This window comes from Physeter macrocephalus, chromosome 21, assembly GCF_002837175.3.
Source record: "Physeter macrocephalus isolate SW-GA chromosome 21, ASM283717v5, whole genome shotgun sequence".
NCBI classification, from domain to species: domain Eukaryota; kingdom Metazoa; phylum Chordata; class Mammalia; order Artiodactyla; family Physeteridae; genus Physeter; species Physeter macrocephalus.
This window is the reverse complement of record NC_041234.1, coordinates 40,268,541-40,286,040: the sequence shown is the minus strand read 5'-3', so window position 1 is coordinate 40,286,040 and position 17,500 is coordinate 40,268,541. Positions and strand designations below refer to the sequence as shown.

At 40.9% G+C, this 17,500-nt stretch overlaps 1 protein-coding gene across 6 annotated transcripts in view; it reads left to right on the top strand.

The window, feature by feature from the left end:
- ARHGEF9 (Cdc42 guanine nucleotide exchange factor 9) overlaps positions 1-17,500 on the top strand; it is a 239,649-nt gene that overhangs the window by 172,969 nt on the left and 49,180 nt on the right. For all 6 annotated transcript variants that reach the window (XM_028482653.2, XM_055081692.1, XM_055081695.1 and 3 more), the window contains 2 exons: positions 306-538; positions 5,648-5,777. In XM_028482653.2, coding sequence (XP_028338454.2) covers positions 306-538; positions 5,648-5,777 — 363 coding nt within the window. The remainder of the gene's footprint in view (positions 1-305; positions 539-5,647; positions 5,778-17,500) is intronic.

The window sequence follows — 17,500 nt, the reverse complement described above, 5'->3', positions numbered from 1 at the left end:
TGTAGGAGTTGTTCCACATGTAGATGTATTTTTGATGTATTTGTGTAGAGGAAGGCGATCTGCATGTCTTACCCCTCCACCATCTTGAAGGTCTCTTTTATTTATTTTTATATATGAATTTTTACAGTTTGTCTAATTCCCAAAGAATTTCTTTATTATTAAATTATGAATCAATGTAGGAAAGATTGACATTATCATTTTTATATTTCTACATAAGTAGAGGGTCTGTTTTCCCATTTCTCCAGAACTTCTTTTGGAGTCCTCAGTAGCCTTTCCCTTTCTCTCTATCTTTCCTCTGCTCACAGCAAGATGGATTCTGGATATACTCTGAGTACTGTAACAACCACCTGGACGCCTGTATGGAGCTCTCCAAACTGATGAAGGACAGCCGCTACCAGCACTTTTTTGAGGCCTGTCGCCTCTTGCAGCAGATGATCGACATTGCTATTGATGGTTTCCTTTTGACACCAGTGCAGAAGATCTGCAAGTATCCCTTACAGTTGGCTGAGCTCCTCAAGTATACTGCCCAGGACCATAGGTAAGGGATTGAGGGAGGCAGGAGTGAAGGAGAGAGCCTCCTCTACATGTTAATCCTTATTGAGAATGTATGTCCTTTTGCCTTTTCTGAGTTTCTGTTAGCTTACATACGCAATGGGATGATGACATATTCTTGCTTACCTCTGAAGAATGTTGTGTATATAAAGTGAGACAATGCTTATGAGTTGCTTATAAACTTATAAATCAATATATACACAAAATCAGTGTTCATCATTATTGTACCACTTAGACACTGCCTTCAGGGAGCTTATAGCCTGGTCCTAGTCCTGAGTTCAGCCAAGTGAATCAACTGTTTATTCTACTCTGCTCAGTAGACTCAAATATCCTGGTAATAGACTGCCCAACTTGTACTGACCTTAGATTTTTTTCTGAAAGGCTACACCCCTGGTCTTCTTTAGTCTTTTACACCCTCCTCTGCCTCATCCCAACTGTACCTTCCCCTTAGACACACAGCATTACTGGGGGAAAATAGACTTGAGACTTCCCCTGAAGTTTTTTCAAAGTTTTTCAGTATTTTCAAGAAAACCAACCCAAAAAGGACCAAGGAGCTTATCTTTCTCTGAATGGAAATGATACTCCTAACCCTCTATTAGTAAGGTATATGCTGGGAGTCATCTCCAACAATGGGAATGGTCTACAGTGAACCATTCCCTATTTTTTCATGTGCTTTGCTTCATGACCTAGAGCCCCAAGCCTATTTATAGCCTGCTTTTAATTGGTATTAAATCTGTGACCTTAGGTTTATTGGCCCAGCTCTCAGCTCTCTTCCTGATTGATCACTATAAGAATAAAGAAGGCCTTTGTCCAATTTCCCTTAGTTTCTGCCTGATTTTCATCAGGCCTGCTTCCTACTTTCATTTGGCTCTGCTGCCTGGTTTCCTTGGAGCTGACTTCCAGACTTAGTTGCATAAGGCCATCGGTATACGTTGGTTGGTTTTGTTTATGTCAAGCTTCTAGGCCAATCCCTAGGTTCATTTTTAAGTTGATGTTGTTCTTTAGCATATCATGGGTTATGTGCTTCAGTGGTCTGAAGCCCTGGACAGATTTCAGATTTGAAACCAAATGTTGTAACAGTGGACTCTCCCTTTGTGTGAGTAACACCACCAGTGGTAACTGCCTTCCTTGCTCTGTTGGCTGTGAGCGAGGCAGGTATAGAAGGACCTGGCAAAGGAGGACTCTGTTCCCTTCTCCCTGCGTCTGTTTACTAGCTGGGGGATAGTGTGAGTACTAATTAGACATGAAATTTGGAAGTGACTAAATCTCACTTAAAAGATTTAATATAGCCCATTGCCGAAACTGAGTCCCAAGTTTTCTAAGGAGAAAACTTGTGAAAGCTAATAGGATATTAAAGAACCCCAACTAAAATATCTTAATATTTTAAAAATAAAAATGGAAAACATTTATGGTACCTAAAATGGAAAGGGCCTTAGAGGAAGGTCTTCTAGTCAGACTTACTCATTCTATGGCTAGACAGACTGAGTCCCAGAAAGGGAAAATGACAAAGAGCAAGTCTGTGGCAAAGCAGGGACACAAAGTATGGACGGTGGTCTGGGAACCTAACTTTTTAAAGAGCCCTCCAGGTGATTTTCATGCCAAGGAAGATTTGTGAGCCATTGTACTAGCCAGTCTGGAAGGCCTTTTCTAGTTCTGCCATCCCATGTTGTAATGAATCTAAATGACCTCCACAGGAATACTTCAAGGTGCTAAGTGACCAGAAGCAGCCACCATTGTACCTAAATCTCAGCGGAGCTGCTTTCAGACCAGTGGTTTTACAACCAGTATATTTAAAGAGTGATTCTCAAATGTTTTTATATCACAGCTCATCTCCCACCTACTCCTGAGTGTCTGCTCTAAAAATCATACTTGTGGACTGATGATATTAACTAGATAAATTATGTATTTGCATAAATGCTTTTAAGAGCCCTGCAAGGACCAATTTTAAATCGCAGCCAAAAACTATGTTTATCTTTTAGACCAAAGCAACCCCAGGGCCTTTTGGGAGCCAACAAGATAGCAACAAGATAGCCAACAAGATATCATATCTCCCTGGGATTTCCCATTCCTGTGCACCTTCACCTTGTGAGTGGAACCCCTGCCTCAAGTCCTTCTTACCCTCTGGGTCTCTGGTCCCCTCTCCTTCCACCCCCAGGCTCAGGGGTGCTGAGAGAATGGCTCAGGCAGTGGTGGGCTACGTCAATCCCTGTCCTCATTTGGGGTGACCCATTGGGCCCTATCCCCAGGACACTATCCCCAGGACATAGGCCACTCCTTCTTGCAGGCATCAGGAAGCTGTATCAAGGTGATAGCTCCTGTGATGCATGTTAAAGTAGTTTGGGTTTGAAGGCAATTAGAGGCTACTGCCAGGTTGAAGACTTAGGTCGATAGGTGTTCAGATAGGTAGGTCTGAAATGCAGGCAGGCAGAGTAGTTCCCGAGGGAGAAGATTAGGTGGATAGAGAGTGGTAAATGGAGAATAATACTACTTTTGTTTACAGAAGGGTGACATGTCTCTGCCCCCCCACCCAACCTTGCTTAAGCTGATAAGAAGAAAGACTCTGTACAAGAGGGAGGTTAGCTGACCTGTCTGGAACAAGACAATCTTGGTTCAGTCAGTTTCCTCACTAGGGTGCTGGGCTCAGACCTCATCTGGAAGCCTGAGGGCTCTGAGCAGGGTTCAGGCTGGACCACAGCTATTTACTTTTTTCTCTCACCCACTCCTAAAGCTAGTGGGGAAGGTTAGAGATGGTGACATACCCCCCTCTAACCATCGTGATAAAGGCAGCCAGCTAAAAATGGCAAAGGTTGACTGACAGTATGGCACAGTGCAGTGATAAATTCATGGCTAAGTAGTACATGGGGTCAGGCAGAGGTAATAAGCATTCTCATGCCAGCACTGTCCAATAGGACTTTGTACAGTGATGTAAATGTTCCATATCTGTGTGGTTTAATATAGTAGACACTGGCCACATATGGCTATTGAGTACTGAAATGTAGCTGATGCAACTAAAGAACTAAATTTTAAAATTTTATTTAATTTTAATTAAATGTGGCTAGTGGCTACCATATTGGACAGTGTAACTCTATGCTTTACCTCCTAGAAAGTGGCTTAAGTCATTTTCCTGATGCTCTCAAATCAGGGAGGAATAGCATGGGAGACAGAAAAAGGACCTAAAGAACAGGAGTGCTTATTTACGTCAGCAACTTCTGCACTGCAACCACCCCTTCTGTCATTACCCTACCTTGCTTCTAAATGGCAAGCTCAGATAGTCTTGCCAGGGAAAAACTTTGACAGTTTTACAGAGCACAATAACTCCCCCACAGGTTGGAGCAAGTAACTGTAAGAGGATGAAATGTAACAGAAACAAATGTAATATTCTGTAGTTGGGTCTAAGAAATCAACAATTCAAGGACAGACTGAGAGACATACAGCTTCTAGACAGCATATTTTGAAGAAATTTAAGAAGTATTGGTCGATCATAAGTTCAGTATGAGTCAGAAGTGAGATCAACAAGAAAAACTGATAACAGCTAACATTCATTAAGGCTCAGGATAACGAGGTTTTGGGGGGTGTGTGTGTGTTAACAGAGTTGTCTTGAGCCTCTGTAGTGAGTATCCTGTCACTGTAGGTGATAAAATGTAGTAACGTTTGAAGACTATGATCTGGCAGGTGTGCGGAGAACAGACTGGAGCCAGGGAGGCCAGCTAAGAGGAGGTGCTGTGTCTCATCTGCCCTGGCAGTTAGAACTCCCTTTCTTCTCTTCCTATGTTTGGTCCACCACCCCACACCTCAATGTATTAGGGAAGAAAAAGACAGTTGCCCTGCTCTTCTTTTTCTCTTCTCTTCTTTCAAATTGGTGCTGGGACAGTGAGCAGGTTAGTGACCACAAAGCATGTTCAGCTTCTCTAAGGAAAAGTTTGCTAAGACTGAACCGTAACTCATCCTCCTGCCTTCTCAACTTATTGTAATTCCACCAAATGTCTGGGATCTAACTTTCAATCTTCTTTTCACAGGAGCCATTTGACTGGAAATTAGATCAGACAAACAGAGAAAACTGGGCAGGGTGGTATAACCTTCAACAAGTGGGCCATCCAAAGTACCAGGAAAATGGGGCCTAGGATTGTACTTCTGGAATTAGAGGTTTTGAGAGACAACCCATATAATGTCTATACTAGAGGAATGTTTGTTTTGTATTAATAATACTGCTAACATTTGCTGTGAACCAAGAATAAAACCGTTTTCATGGATTATTAAAACTTCAGCAAATTCTACTGTAATTCTCCCCATTTTACAGATGAGGAAACCGAGTCACTGAGAGGGTGAATGAGACTTGTCAAAGGCCACACCACTAGTCAGTGACTAAACTAGGGTTTGTGTCCAAGGAGTCTGGCTCCAGTCTCTGTTCTTAACCACAATGCTACATCCTATCTCTATATTGTATAGGAGGAAAGGTTTGGATGTTATTTTACAGTGACTTTGGGCAGAGTTCCCTAGAAATAGGTGCTAGAAGAGATGGTAAAGTTCTCTGGACCATGCCATATGTGAAGCTCCCTTCCTCGTCCTTGGCTGGTTGTATCATAGGTACAAAAATAATGGCATAACAAAGATTAATCTGTTTCTCTTTCATGGAATAAAAGCCTGCAGGTAAGCAGTCTATGGCTGCCTTGCTGGCTCCATGATTATCAGAGACTGCTTCCAGTTTTCTCTTATCCTATCCTTAGGAGTATGGACCTTGTCCTTATGGTCTAAGATGGTTGCTAGAAATTCAGCCATCACATCTAAATATTCTTAAGCGTCAGGATTAAGTAAGGACCAAAGAAGGGCATGCTGTTTTCCTTAAAGGTGGTTTTTCAAAAGTTCTACCCAACATTTCTATTTACATATCACTGGACAGAACTTGATGATATAAGTCACCTCTTACTGTAAAGAAGGATAGAAAATGTAGTCTTTTGCACCATGTGGCATGGATTCCATCTAAAATCAGAGCTCTCTTGCTAAGTAGGAAGAGGAGAATGGATGTTAGTGTTGGCACCCAACACATTGGTTCAATGGCACATTGACTCATCCAACTTGTAATTTTATGTCTTCACAGTGACTACAGGTATGTGGCAGCTGCTCTGGCTGTCATGAGAAATGTGACTCAGCAGATCAATGAACGCAAGCGACGCTTGGAGAATATTGACAAGATTGCCCAGTGGCAGGCCTCTGTCCTAGACTGGGAGGTAGGACCCTTACTAACAGGGACATTGGAGAGTCTGAATACCTTAGCCAGAACCTCACATCTTAGCCAAAGATGAGCAAAGAATAATTCTATTTGAAGAGCATCAGAAAGGATTTAGATTAGAGCCAAGGCAAAACTTCCTGCTAATGAGAGGTGTTGTGTACTTGAATAGCTTTCTAAGAAGGTTGGAGAAATCTCGGTTGCAATATTTCATTAGGAAAGGAAAGATTCATCTATTTGGGTGTTGCTAAGAAATAATTGGGTTGGCTCAGTAGCCTTTCAAAGCTCTTTCAAGTCCTGGAATTTTATCACCACCAGATGAACACTTTGATAAGGAGTAATAGGTACTAATTCACTCCCAGACACAGAGTGCAAGGTTGGTTCTCTGATGCAGGCCAGCCAACATACTTCTTCTTTTCCTCTTGGTGAGATCACCTCACCCTGACATATCTACTAGTTCTATCCAAGCCTGCACTCTTCAGGCCACAACCATCATCCCTGCCCAACTGACAGGCCAAATTATGTTTTTTAATTATCCGCTTATAAAAATAATCCCTGAGCCTTCCATTCTATTGGAAATGGCCACAACTTCTCTGAACTCAGAAAGCCTTCACTAAAGCCTTGTCTTCTGAGATGCTAACTTGCAGAGGATATACACAGCCTAACAAATAAATGGAGCTTTTGCCTCTTGTGCCACTGCTCTGTTGAAGTTCCTGAGGTGTCTGTTAAACAGAAACAGAGCTGTGAACTTTAAGGCCTCACAGGTACCTGTGTGTTAGTACACTATTTATTGTTTCTCTCTTGTGACCATCAAGAGAACCAGGAGTAATGACATTTCACATTTATCTTTCAGACCCAAGTTATGAAATCTGACAGTCAACAGCTAATATAACCAAGATAGGAGAGGCAGGACATGCTACCAGGGAGGAGGTGGCAGTCTTAAACTTCATGATCACAGTGTAGAAGTTGAGTCAGCTCCCCATTCCTCTGGCCTCCACACAGGTATAATTTCTTGTAATTTGAGGGCTAGTAGCTTTTCATATAGTTCAGCACATTCCAAGGGAATTAAACAGCCTTACAGTTACTTAACCAATGTCCAGAAAAAGTCATCTTTCCTTTATTCTGCTGCTACTTCTGTTCCTCTTTAATGTACATGGCTGGAAATGTCCACAGTTCTGAGCAGCTGGCATATTTTTGAGTCTCATTTGAAGGATAATGTCCCCATACAGAGTAGAAAAGAGCAGTGATTCTGTGAGATGCAAGGAGAGGAAGGAATCTATATAAAGAGATCTTCTTGCTCATAAGAAGAAGCCAGAACTGGCCCAGACTTATTAGGAAATCTCGGATTCTCCTTCCCCTGTGTCTGGTTTGCTTTGGCTAGTTTCCTGATCAGAGGGCTGGATCAAATGACCTCTACCAAGATCACTAATTCTCAGGCACTCTGAAACTGTGGCTGGTTAGCAGGCCTCTTTTTCTCTACCCCTGCTGGGATTCTCTGTAATAGGGTGTTCACAGCAGCAACTATCTTTCTATTTCCTGAAACATTTTTCCCCTTCCCAATACCTGGAAGACCTCCTAATTCCTCCATGGGCTCTGGGCTTCCAGTCCCTGCAGCTGGGGCCATGGGAGACCAAGAATAGCTTGAAATTCTTTGGCCTGTTCAGGGAGCTTCACTAACACCAAACTTGAAAGCACTGAACTATGATTTAAAGACTCAGCATCTCAGAAGGAATTTTATTTGTTTTTGTCTATAGTTGGGGGGTGGGAAACAAAGGAAAGTCTGTCGGATAGTAGGCAGTTACTCTCTGCCTCCTTTGTTAGCATGATTGACTGGTCCTCTAATCTCATCCAAGCCCACACAACCCTGCTTGACAAAGTCCTTCTTTATTTAAGTTAGTAAGAAGAAAAATTCCTTGTGGTTAACTTTTCAGACTCTGAGGTCACTGTGGAACTTACCAGATTCAGAGGGTTTGCCCTCTATGAAGCATTTTCTTTAGCAATGCCTGATGGGTACATTTCAGAGGCCAGGACCAAAGTTTCGCTCAAGTGTGCCATATCTAGTCTTAAGTATTTCTAAAATGTCAGAGTCACTAGATCTCTTAGGGAACTCCCCAAAGAACAACTCTGGCCATGCTTATGCACATGTGTGTGCACGCACACACGTGCACACATGCAAACCTTATAATGATGGTGGAAGTCTGAGAAGCCTATTCCTGACTGAGGCCAAACAGCAAGTCAATGACAAAACTAAAACTTGAATCTAGTCTCCAGATTCCCTGGGGGGGTGTTATTTTCACTGCTGCACCACATACTCTGCTTCCTGCAGCCCAGTTTCTTCCCTTTATGATGTTGGAGGGACTTGTTTCTGCAGTAAAGTGTCCATATCTAAGCAAGAGAGTAAGGCTGCCTTGGGGGGAAGTCCAAATCCCAGTAAGGCTAAAGGTAGATGAGTGCTGGGAAGCCTCCTGCAGAAAGCAATAGGATATGTCCATTCCATGGCTGGTTGGCTGTTGGCTTGGGTGGCTCAACCTCACAGGTTCCCTGGTATAGGTTTTTTCCATGTTCCACCTACACGAGCAGTTGAACATGCAGAAAGAAGTCCTGCCAGCTTGGTGGGTGCTGCTGTGGACAAGCCTTGCAAATCAACAAAAGGAAGCAGTGCTTTGCTCTCTCTGCCACTCCCTTGCCTCCTCCACATGTTTGAATAAACAGGGTGGGTATCAAAAGCATCTACATAATAATTTCAGTTTGATTTGTCAAATGAAAAAGAAGAGTCAGGAGACCTTCAAGATGGCAGAGGAGTAAGACATGGAGATCACCTTCCTCCCCACAAATACATCTGAAATACATCTACATGTGAAACAACTCCTACAGAACACCTACTGAACATTAGCAGAAGACCTCAGACTTACCAAAAGTCAAGAAATTCCCCACGTACCTGGGTAGGGCAGAAGAAAAAAGAAAAAACAGAGACAAAAGAATAGGGATGGGACCTGCACCTCTGGGACAGAGGAGTTAAGGAGGAAATGTTTCCACAAACTAGGAAACCTCTTCACTGGCGGAGACGGGGGGTGGCGGGGGAAGCTTTGGAGCCATGAAGGAGAGCACAGCAACAAGGGTGCAGAGAGCAAAGTGGAGAGATTCCCACACAGAGGATTGGTGCCAACCAGCACGCACCAGCCTGAGAGGCTTGTCTGCTCACCGGCCAGGGCGGGTGGGGGCTGGGAGCTGAGGCTCTGGATTCGGAGGTCAGATCCAGGGAGAGGACTGGGGTTGGCTGCATGAACACAGCCTGAAGGGGGCTAGTGCAGCACAGCTAGCAAGGAGGGAGTCCAGGAAAAAGTCTGGAACTGCCTAAGAGGCAAGAGACCATTGTTTCAGGGTGCACGAGGAGAGAGGATTCAGAGCACTGCCTAAACGAATTCCAGAGCTGGGTGTGAGCCACACCTATCAGCATGGACACCAGAGATGGGCATGAAATGCTAAGGCTGCTGCTGCAGCCACCAAGAAACCTGTGTGCAAGCACAGGTCACTATCCACACACCCCCTCTCAGGAGACTGTGCAGCCCACCACTGCCAGTGTCCCGTGATCCAGGGACAACATCCACGGGAGAACACATGGCGTGCCTCAGGCTGTTGCAACATCACACCAGCCTCTGCCGCTGCAGACTTGCCCTGCATTCCATACCCCTCCCTCCCCCGCTGGGCTGAGTGAGCCAGAGCCCCCTAATCAACTGCTACTTTAACCCCTTCCTGTCTGAGTGAAGAACAGATGCCCTCAGGCAACATACACACAGAGGCAGGGCCAAATCCATAGCTGAACCCCAGGAGCTGTGCAAACAAAGAAGAGAAAGGGAAATTTCTCCCAGCAGCCTCAGGAGCAGTGGATTAAATCTTGACAATCACCTTGATATACCCTGCATATCTGGAATACCTGAATAGACAACGAATCAGCCCAAAATTGAAGCGGTGGACTTTGGGAGCAACTGCAAACTTGGGGTTCGCTTTGTACATCTAATTTGTGTCTGGTTTTATGTTTATCTTAGTTTAGTATTAAAAGTTTATTATCACTGATAGATTTGTTTATTGATTTGGTTGCTCTCTTCTTTTTTTAATATATATAAATATCTATATTTTTTTCTTTGTCTCTTTTTGTGAGTGTGTATGTGTATGCTTCTTTGTGTGATTTGTCTGTATAGCTTTGCTTTTGCCATTTTCCCCAGGGTTCTGTCTGTCCATTTTTAAAATTACTTTTCATTTTTTTAACATTTTAATAATTTTTTATTTTAGTAACTTTATTTTATTTTTCTCTTTCTTTCTTCCTATCTCTCTTTCTTTCTCTCCTTCCTTCCTTCCTCCCTCCCTCCCTCTCTCTCTCTTTCTTTTTGTTTCTTCCTTCCTTCCTTCCTTTCTTTCTCTTTCTTTCTTTCTTTCTTTCTTTCTTTCTTTCTTTTCTTTCTTTCTTTCTTTCTTTCTTTCTTTCTTTCTTTCTTTCTTTCTTTCTTTTCTCCCTTTTCTTCTAGCCGTGTGGCTGAAAGAGTCTAGGTACTCCAGCCACATGTCATTCCTGTGCCTCTGAGGAGGGAGAGCTGAGTTCAGGACAATGGTCCACCAGAGACCTCCTAGATCCACATAATATCAAACAGTGAAAGCTCTCCCAGAGATCTCCATCCAATGCTAAGACCCAGCACCACTCAAAGACCAGCAAGCTACAGTGCTGGACAACCTATGCCAAACAGCTAGCAAGACAGGAACACAACCCCACCCAATTGCAAAGAGACTGCCTAAAATCATGATAAGGTCAAAACACCCCAAAACACACCACTGGACATGGTCCCGCCCACCAAAAGACAAGATCCAGTCTCATCCACCAGAACACAGGCACCAGACCCTTACCAGGAAGCCTAAACAATCCACTGAACCAACCTTAGCCACTGGGCACAGACAACAAAAACAGTGGGAACTACGAACTTGCAGCCTGCGAAAAGTAGACCCCAAACAAAGTAAGTTAAGCAAAATGAAAAGACAGGGAAAAACACAGCAGACGAAGGAGCAAGGTAAAAACCCACCAGACCAAACAAATGAAGAGGAAATAGGCAGTCTACCTGAAAAGGATTTCAGCATAATGATAGTAAAGATGATCCAAAATCTTGGAAAAAGAATGGAGAAAATACAAGAAATGTTTAACAAGAACCTAGAAGAACTGAAGAGCAAACAATGATGAGCAACACAATAAATAAAATAAAAAATTCTCTAGAAGGAATCAGTAGCAGAATAACTGAGGCAGAAGAACGGATAAGTGACCTGGAAGGTGAAAGAGTGGAAATAACTACTGCAGAGCAGAATAAAGAAAAAGGAATGAAAAGAATTGAGGACAGTCTCAGAGACCTCTGGGACAACATTACCACACCAACATTCGAATTATAGGAGTCACAGAAGAAGAGAAAAAGAACAGGACTAAGAAAAATTTTGAAGAGATTATAGTTGAAAACTTCCCTAATATGGGAAAGGAAATAATCAAGTCCAGGAAGCACATAGAGTCCGATACAGGATAAATTCAAGGAGAAACATGCCAACACACATATTAATCAAACTATCAAAAATTAAATACAAAGAAAGATATTAAAAGCAGCAAGGCAAATGCAACAAATAACATACAAGGGAATCCCCATAAAGTTAACAGCTGATCTTTCAGCAGAAACTCTGCAAGCCAGAAGGGAGTGGCAGGACATATTTAAAGTGATGAAAGGGAAAAACCTACAACTAAGATTACACAGCAAGGATATCACTCAGATTTCAAGGAGAAATTAAAAACTTTACAGACAAGCAAAATTTAATAGAATTCAGAACCAGCAAACCAGATGTACAACAAATGCTGAAGGAAATTCTCTAGGCAGGAAACACAAGAGAAGGGAAAAAAATACAAAAACAAACCCCAAACAATTAGGAACATACATATCGATAACTACCTTAAATGTAAATGCATTAAATGCTCCAAACAAAAGACATAGACTGGCTGAATGGATACAAAAATAAGACCCATGTATACGCTGTCTACAAGAGACCCATGTCAGACCTAGGGACCCATACAGACAATAAGTGAGGGAATGGAAAAAAATACTCCATGTAAGTGGAAATCAAAAGAAAGCTGTAGTAGCAATTCTCATATCAGACAAAATAGACTTTAAAATAAAGACTATTACAAGAGACAAAGAAGGACACTACATAATGATCAAGGAATCATTCCAAAAAGAAGATATAACAACTGTAAATATTGTTGCACCCAACATAGGAGCACCTAAATACATAAGGCAAATGCTAACAGCCATAAAACAAGAAATCGACAGTAACACAATCATAGTAGGGGACTTTAACACCCCACTTTCACCAATGGACATGTCATCCAAAATGAAAATTAATAGGGAAACAAACTTTAAATAATACACTAAACAAGATGAACTTAACTGATATTTATAGGACATTCCAATAAAAAACAACAGAATACACTTTCTTATCAAGAGCCCATGGAACATTCTCCAGGATAGATCATATCTTGGGTCACAAATCAAGCCTTGATAAGTTAAGAAAACTGAAATTGTATCACGTATCTTTTCCAACCACAATGCTATGAGACTAGATATCAATTACAGGGAAAAAACCTATAAAAATACAAACACATGGAGGCTAAACAATACACTACTAAATAACCAAGAGATCACTGAAGAAATCAAAGATGATATCAAAAAAAACCTAGAAACAAATGACAATGAAAACACAATAACCCAAAACTTTTGGGATGCAGCAAAAGCAGTTCTAAGAGGGAAGTTTATAGCAATACAATCCGACCTCAAGAAACAAGAAACATCTCAAATGAACAACCTAACCTTACACCTAAAACAATTAGAGGAAAAAACAAATACAAACAAAAAAAAAACAAAGATACCAGAAGGAAAGAAATAATAAAAATCAGGTCAGAAATAAATGAAGAAGAAATGAAGGAAATGATAGCAAATATCAGTAAAACTAAAAGCTGGTTCTTTGAGAAAATAAACAAAATTGATAATCCATTAGCCAGACTCATCAAGAAAAAAAGGTAGAAGACTCAAATCAACAGAATTACAAATGAAAAAATAGAAGTAACAACTGACACTGCAGAAATACAAAGGATCATGAGAGATTACTACAGGCCACTAAATGCCAGTAAAATGGACAACCAGGAAGATATGGAAAGTTTCTTAGTCAAGTGCAACCTTCTGAGAGTGAACCAGGAAGAAATTGAAAATATAAGCAGACCAATCACAAGCACTGAAATTGAGGTGGTGATTAAAAAATATCCAACAAACAAAAGCCCAGGACCAGATGGCTTCACAGGCAAATTCTATCACACATTTAGAGAACAGATAACACCTATCCTTGTCAAATTCTTCCAAAATATAGAAGACGGAGGAACACTCCCAAAGTCACACTGATACCAAAACCAGACAAAGATGTCAAAAAGAAAAAATAATTCACGTCAATATCACTGATGAATATATATGGAAAAATTCTCAACAAGATCCTAGCAAACAGAATCCAACAGCATATTAAAAAGATCATACACCATGATCAAGTGGGGATTATCCCGGGAATGCAAGGATTCTTCAATATACACTAATCAATCAATGTGATAAACCGTATTAACAATTTGAGGGAGAAAAACCATATGATCATCTCAATAGATGCAGAAAAAGCTTTTCACAAAATTCAACACCGATTTATGATAAAAAACCTTCCCGAAAGTAGGCATATAGGGAACTTACCTCAACATAATAAAGGCCATATATGACAAACCCACAGCCAACATCGTTCTCAGTGGTGAAACACTGAAACCATTTCCTCTAAGATCAGGAACAAGACAAGCTTTTCCATACTCACCACTGTTATTCAACATAGTTTTGGAAGTTTTAGCCACAGCAATCAGAAGAAAAACAAATAAAAGGAATTCAAATTGGAAAAGAAGAAGTAAAGCTGTCACTGTTTGCAGATGACATGATACTATACATAGAGAATCCCAAAGATGCTACCAGAAAACTACTAGAGCTAATCAATGAATTTGGTAAAGTAGCAGGATACAAAATTAATGCACAGAAATCTCTTGCATTCCTATACACTAATGATGAAAAATCTGAAAGAAAAATTGAGGAAACACTCCCAATTACCATAGTATCAAAAGTAATAAATACCTAGGTATAAACCTACCTAAGGAGACAGAAGTCTTGTATGCAGAAAACTATAAGACAATGATGAAAAAAATTAAAGATGATACAAACAGATGGAGAGATATACCATGTTCTTGGATTGGAATAATCAATATTGTGAAAATGACTATACTACCCAAAGAAATCTACAGATTCAATGCAATCCCTATGAAACTACCAGTGGAACTTTTCACAGAAGTAGGACAAAAAATTCTGAATTTGTATGGAAACACAAAAGACCCTGAATAGCCAAAGCAATCTTGAGAAAGAAAAACGGATCTGGAGGAATCAGGCTCCCTGACTTCAGACAATACTACAAAGCTACACTAATCAAGACAGCACAGTTCTGGCACAAAAACAGAAATATAGATCAGTAGAACAGGATAGAAAGCCAGAGGTAAACCCATGCACCTATGGTCACCTTATTTTTGATAAAGGAGGCAAGAATGTACAGTGGAGAAAAGACAGCCTCTTCAATAAATGGTGCTGGGAAAACTGGACAGCTACATGTAAAAGAATGAAATTACAACACTCCCTAACCCCATACACAAAAATAAATTCAAAATAGATTAAAGACCTAAATGTAAGAGCAGACACTATAAAACTCTTAGAGGAAAACATAGGCAGAACACTCTATGACATAAATCACAGCAAGACCCTTTTTGACCCACCTCCTAGAGAAATGGAAATAAAAACAAAAATAAACAAATGGGACCTAATGAAACTTAAAAGCTTTTGCACAGCAAAGGATACCATAAACAGGACCAAAAGACAACCCTCAGAATGGGAGAAAATAGTTGCAAATGAAGCAACTGACAAAGGATTAATCGGAGAAAATATTTGCAAATGAAGCAACGGACAAAGGATTAACCTCCAAAATTTACATGCAGCTCAATATCAAAAAAACAAACAACCCAATCCAAGAATGGGAAGAAGACCTAAATAGACATTTCTGCAAAGTAGATATACAGATTGCCAACAAACATATGAAAGAATGCTCAACATCACTAACTAATCATTACAGAAATGCAAATCAAAACTACAATGAGGTATCACCTCACAACAGTCAGAATGGCCATCATCAAAAAATCTACAAACAATAAATGCTGGAGAGGGTGTGGAGAAAAGGGAACCCTTTTGCACTGTTGGTGGGAATGTAAATTGATACAGCCACTATGGAGAACAGTATGGAAGTTCCTTAGAAAACTAAAAAGAGAACTACCTTATGACACAGAAATCCCACTACTGGGCATATACCCTAAGAAAACCATAATTCCAGAAAAGTCATGTACCACAATGTTTATTGCAGCTCTATTTACAATAGTTAGGACATGGAAGCAACCTAAGTGTCCATCAACAGATGAATGGATAAAGAAGATGTGGTACATATATACAATGGAATATTACTCAGCCATAAAAAGAAACGAAATTGAGATATTTGTAGTGAGGTGGATGGACCTAGAGTCTGTCATACAGAGTGAAGTAAGTCAGAAAGAGAAAAACAAATACCGTATGCTAACACATATGTATGGAAACCAACAGAAAAGAAGAACGGTTGTTCTGACAAACCTAGGGACAGGGCAGGAATAAAGACGCAGACGTAGAAAATGGACTGAGGACATGAGGAGGTGGACGGGTAAGCTGGGGTGAAGTGAGAGAGTGGCATTGACATATATACACTACCAAATGTAAAGTAGATAGCTAGTGGGAAGCAGCACAGGGAGATGAGCTCGGTGCTTTGTGAACACCTAGAGGGGTCGGATAGGGAGGGCAGGAGCCAGATGCAAGAGGGAGGAGATATGGGGAGATATATATATATATATATATATATATATATATATATATATATAGCTGATTCACTTTGTTATACACCAGAAGCTAACACACCATTGTAAAGGAATTATACTCCAATAAAGATGTTTTAAAATATAAATTACGATAAAATAAAAACAAGTATCATAGAAGAAACCTTCAGAACTTAATCTCCCTTGAAGAGGAATTAAGAAAGAGGGTGGAGAGTTGGTAGCACACCAGCAATTGGTGCCTGCTCAGTAAATCAGAGCATTTTGCTAGAGAGCAGCAGATCTTGTATTATATTCACACCTGACCGGCCCTCAGCTTATTCAATGAACATTTTGGATTTATTTGCCCACCTCCAGTTTCCATCCTTGCTCCCTGCCAGCCTATGTGTAGTAGAGTTCATGGAGTCCCCCTTGCTCTGCCCTACCCCCTAGGGCTTCTAAAAAATCAGTGGATGAGTGAAAGTATCACCTATACCTCTAAATAATAAGTACCTTCAATCAGCTTAGGGGAGCATCAGGAAGAAGAACCTGTTCTCACAAATTGCAGTTTCTAGGAAATTTCTAATTTCTCTGATGCTGATGTTTGGTTATGCTATCACTTTGCTACCCTTCACATGCATTAGATCCACTTGAAGGGAAGGGGAAGGAACATATCCCTGACACCTTCTTTTTTTTTTTCCCGTTCTTTAATTATTCTTTATTTTTTATTTTTGCAAGATTTTTTTAACAAATTTATTGGAGTATAATTTCTTTACAATGGTGTGTTAGTTTCTGTGTATAACAAAGTGAATCAGCTATATGAATACGTATATCCACATATCCTCAGCCTCTTGTACCTCCCTCCCACACTCTCTATCCCTCCCTTCTAGGTGGTCACAAAGCACCGAGCTGATCTCCCTGTGTGTTGCAGCTGCTTCCCACTAGCTATCTATTTTACATTTGGTAGTGTATATATGTTAGTGCTACTGTCTCACTTTGTCCCAGCTTACTCTTCCCCCCCCGTGTCCTCAAGTCCATTCTCTACATCTGCTTCTTTATTTCTGTCCTGCCCCTAGGTTCATCAGAACCATTTTGGTTTTTTTTTTAGATTCCATATATATGTGTTAGCATATGGAATTTAATTTTCTCTTTCTGACTTACTTCACTCTGTATGACAGACTCTAGGTGCATCCACCTCACTACAAATAACTCAGTTTCATTTCTTCTTATGGCTGAGTAATATTCCATTATATATATGTGCCACATCTTCTTCATCCATTCATCTGTCGATGGACACTTAGGTTGCTTCCATGTCTTGGCTATTGTAAATAGTGCTGCAATGAACATTGTGGTACGTGACTCTTTTGGAATTATGGTTTTCTCAGGATATATGCCCAGTCGGGGGATTGCTGTGTCATATGGTAGTTCTATTTTTAGTTTTTACTTTTTTTTTTTTGCAGTACGCGGGCCTCTCACTGTTGTGGCCTCTCCCATTGCGGGGCACAGGCTTCGGATGCGCAGGCTCAGCAGCCATGGCTCACAAGCCCAGCTGCTCCATGGCATGTGGGATCTTCCCCGACCGGGACACGAACCCGCATCCCCTGCATCGGCAGGTGGACTCTCAACCACTGTGCCACCAGGGAAGCCCCTATTTTTAGTTTTTTAAGGAACCTCCATACTGTTCTCCATAGTGACTGTATCAATTT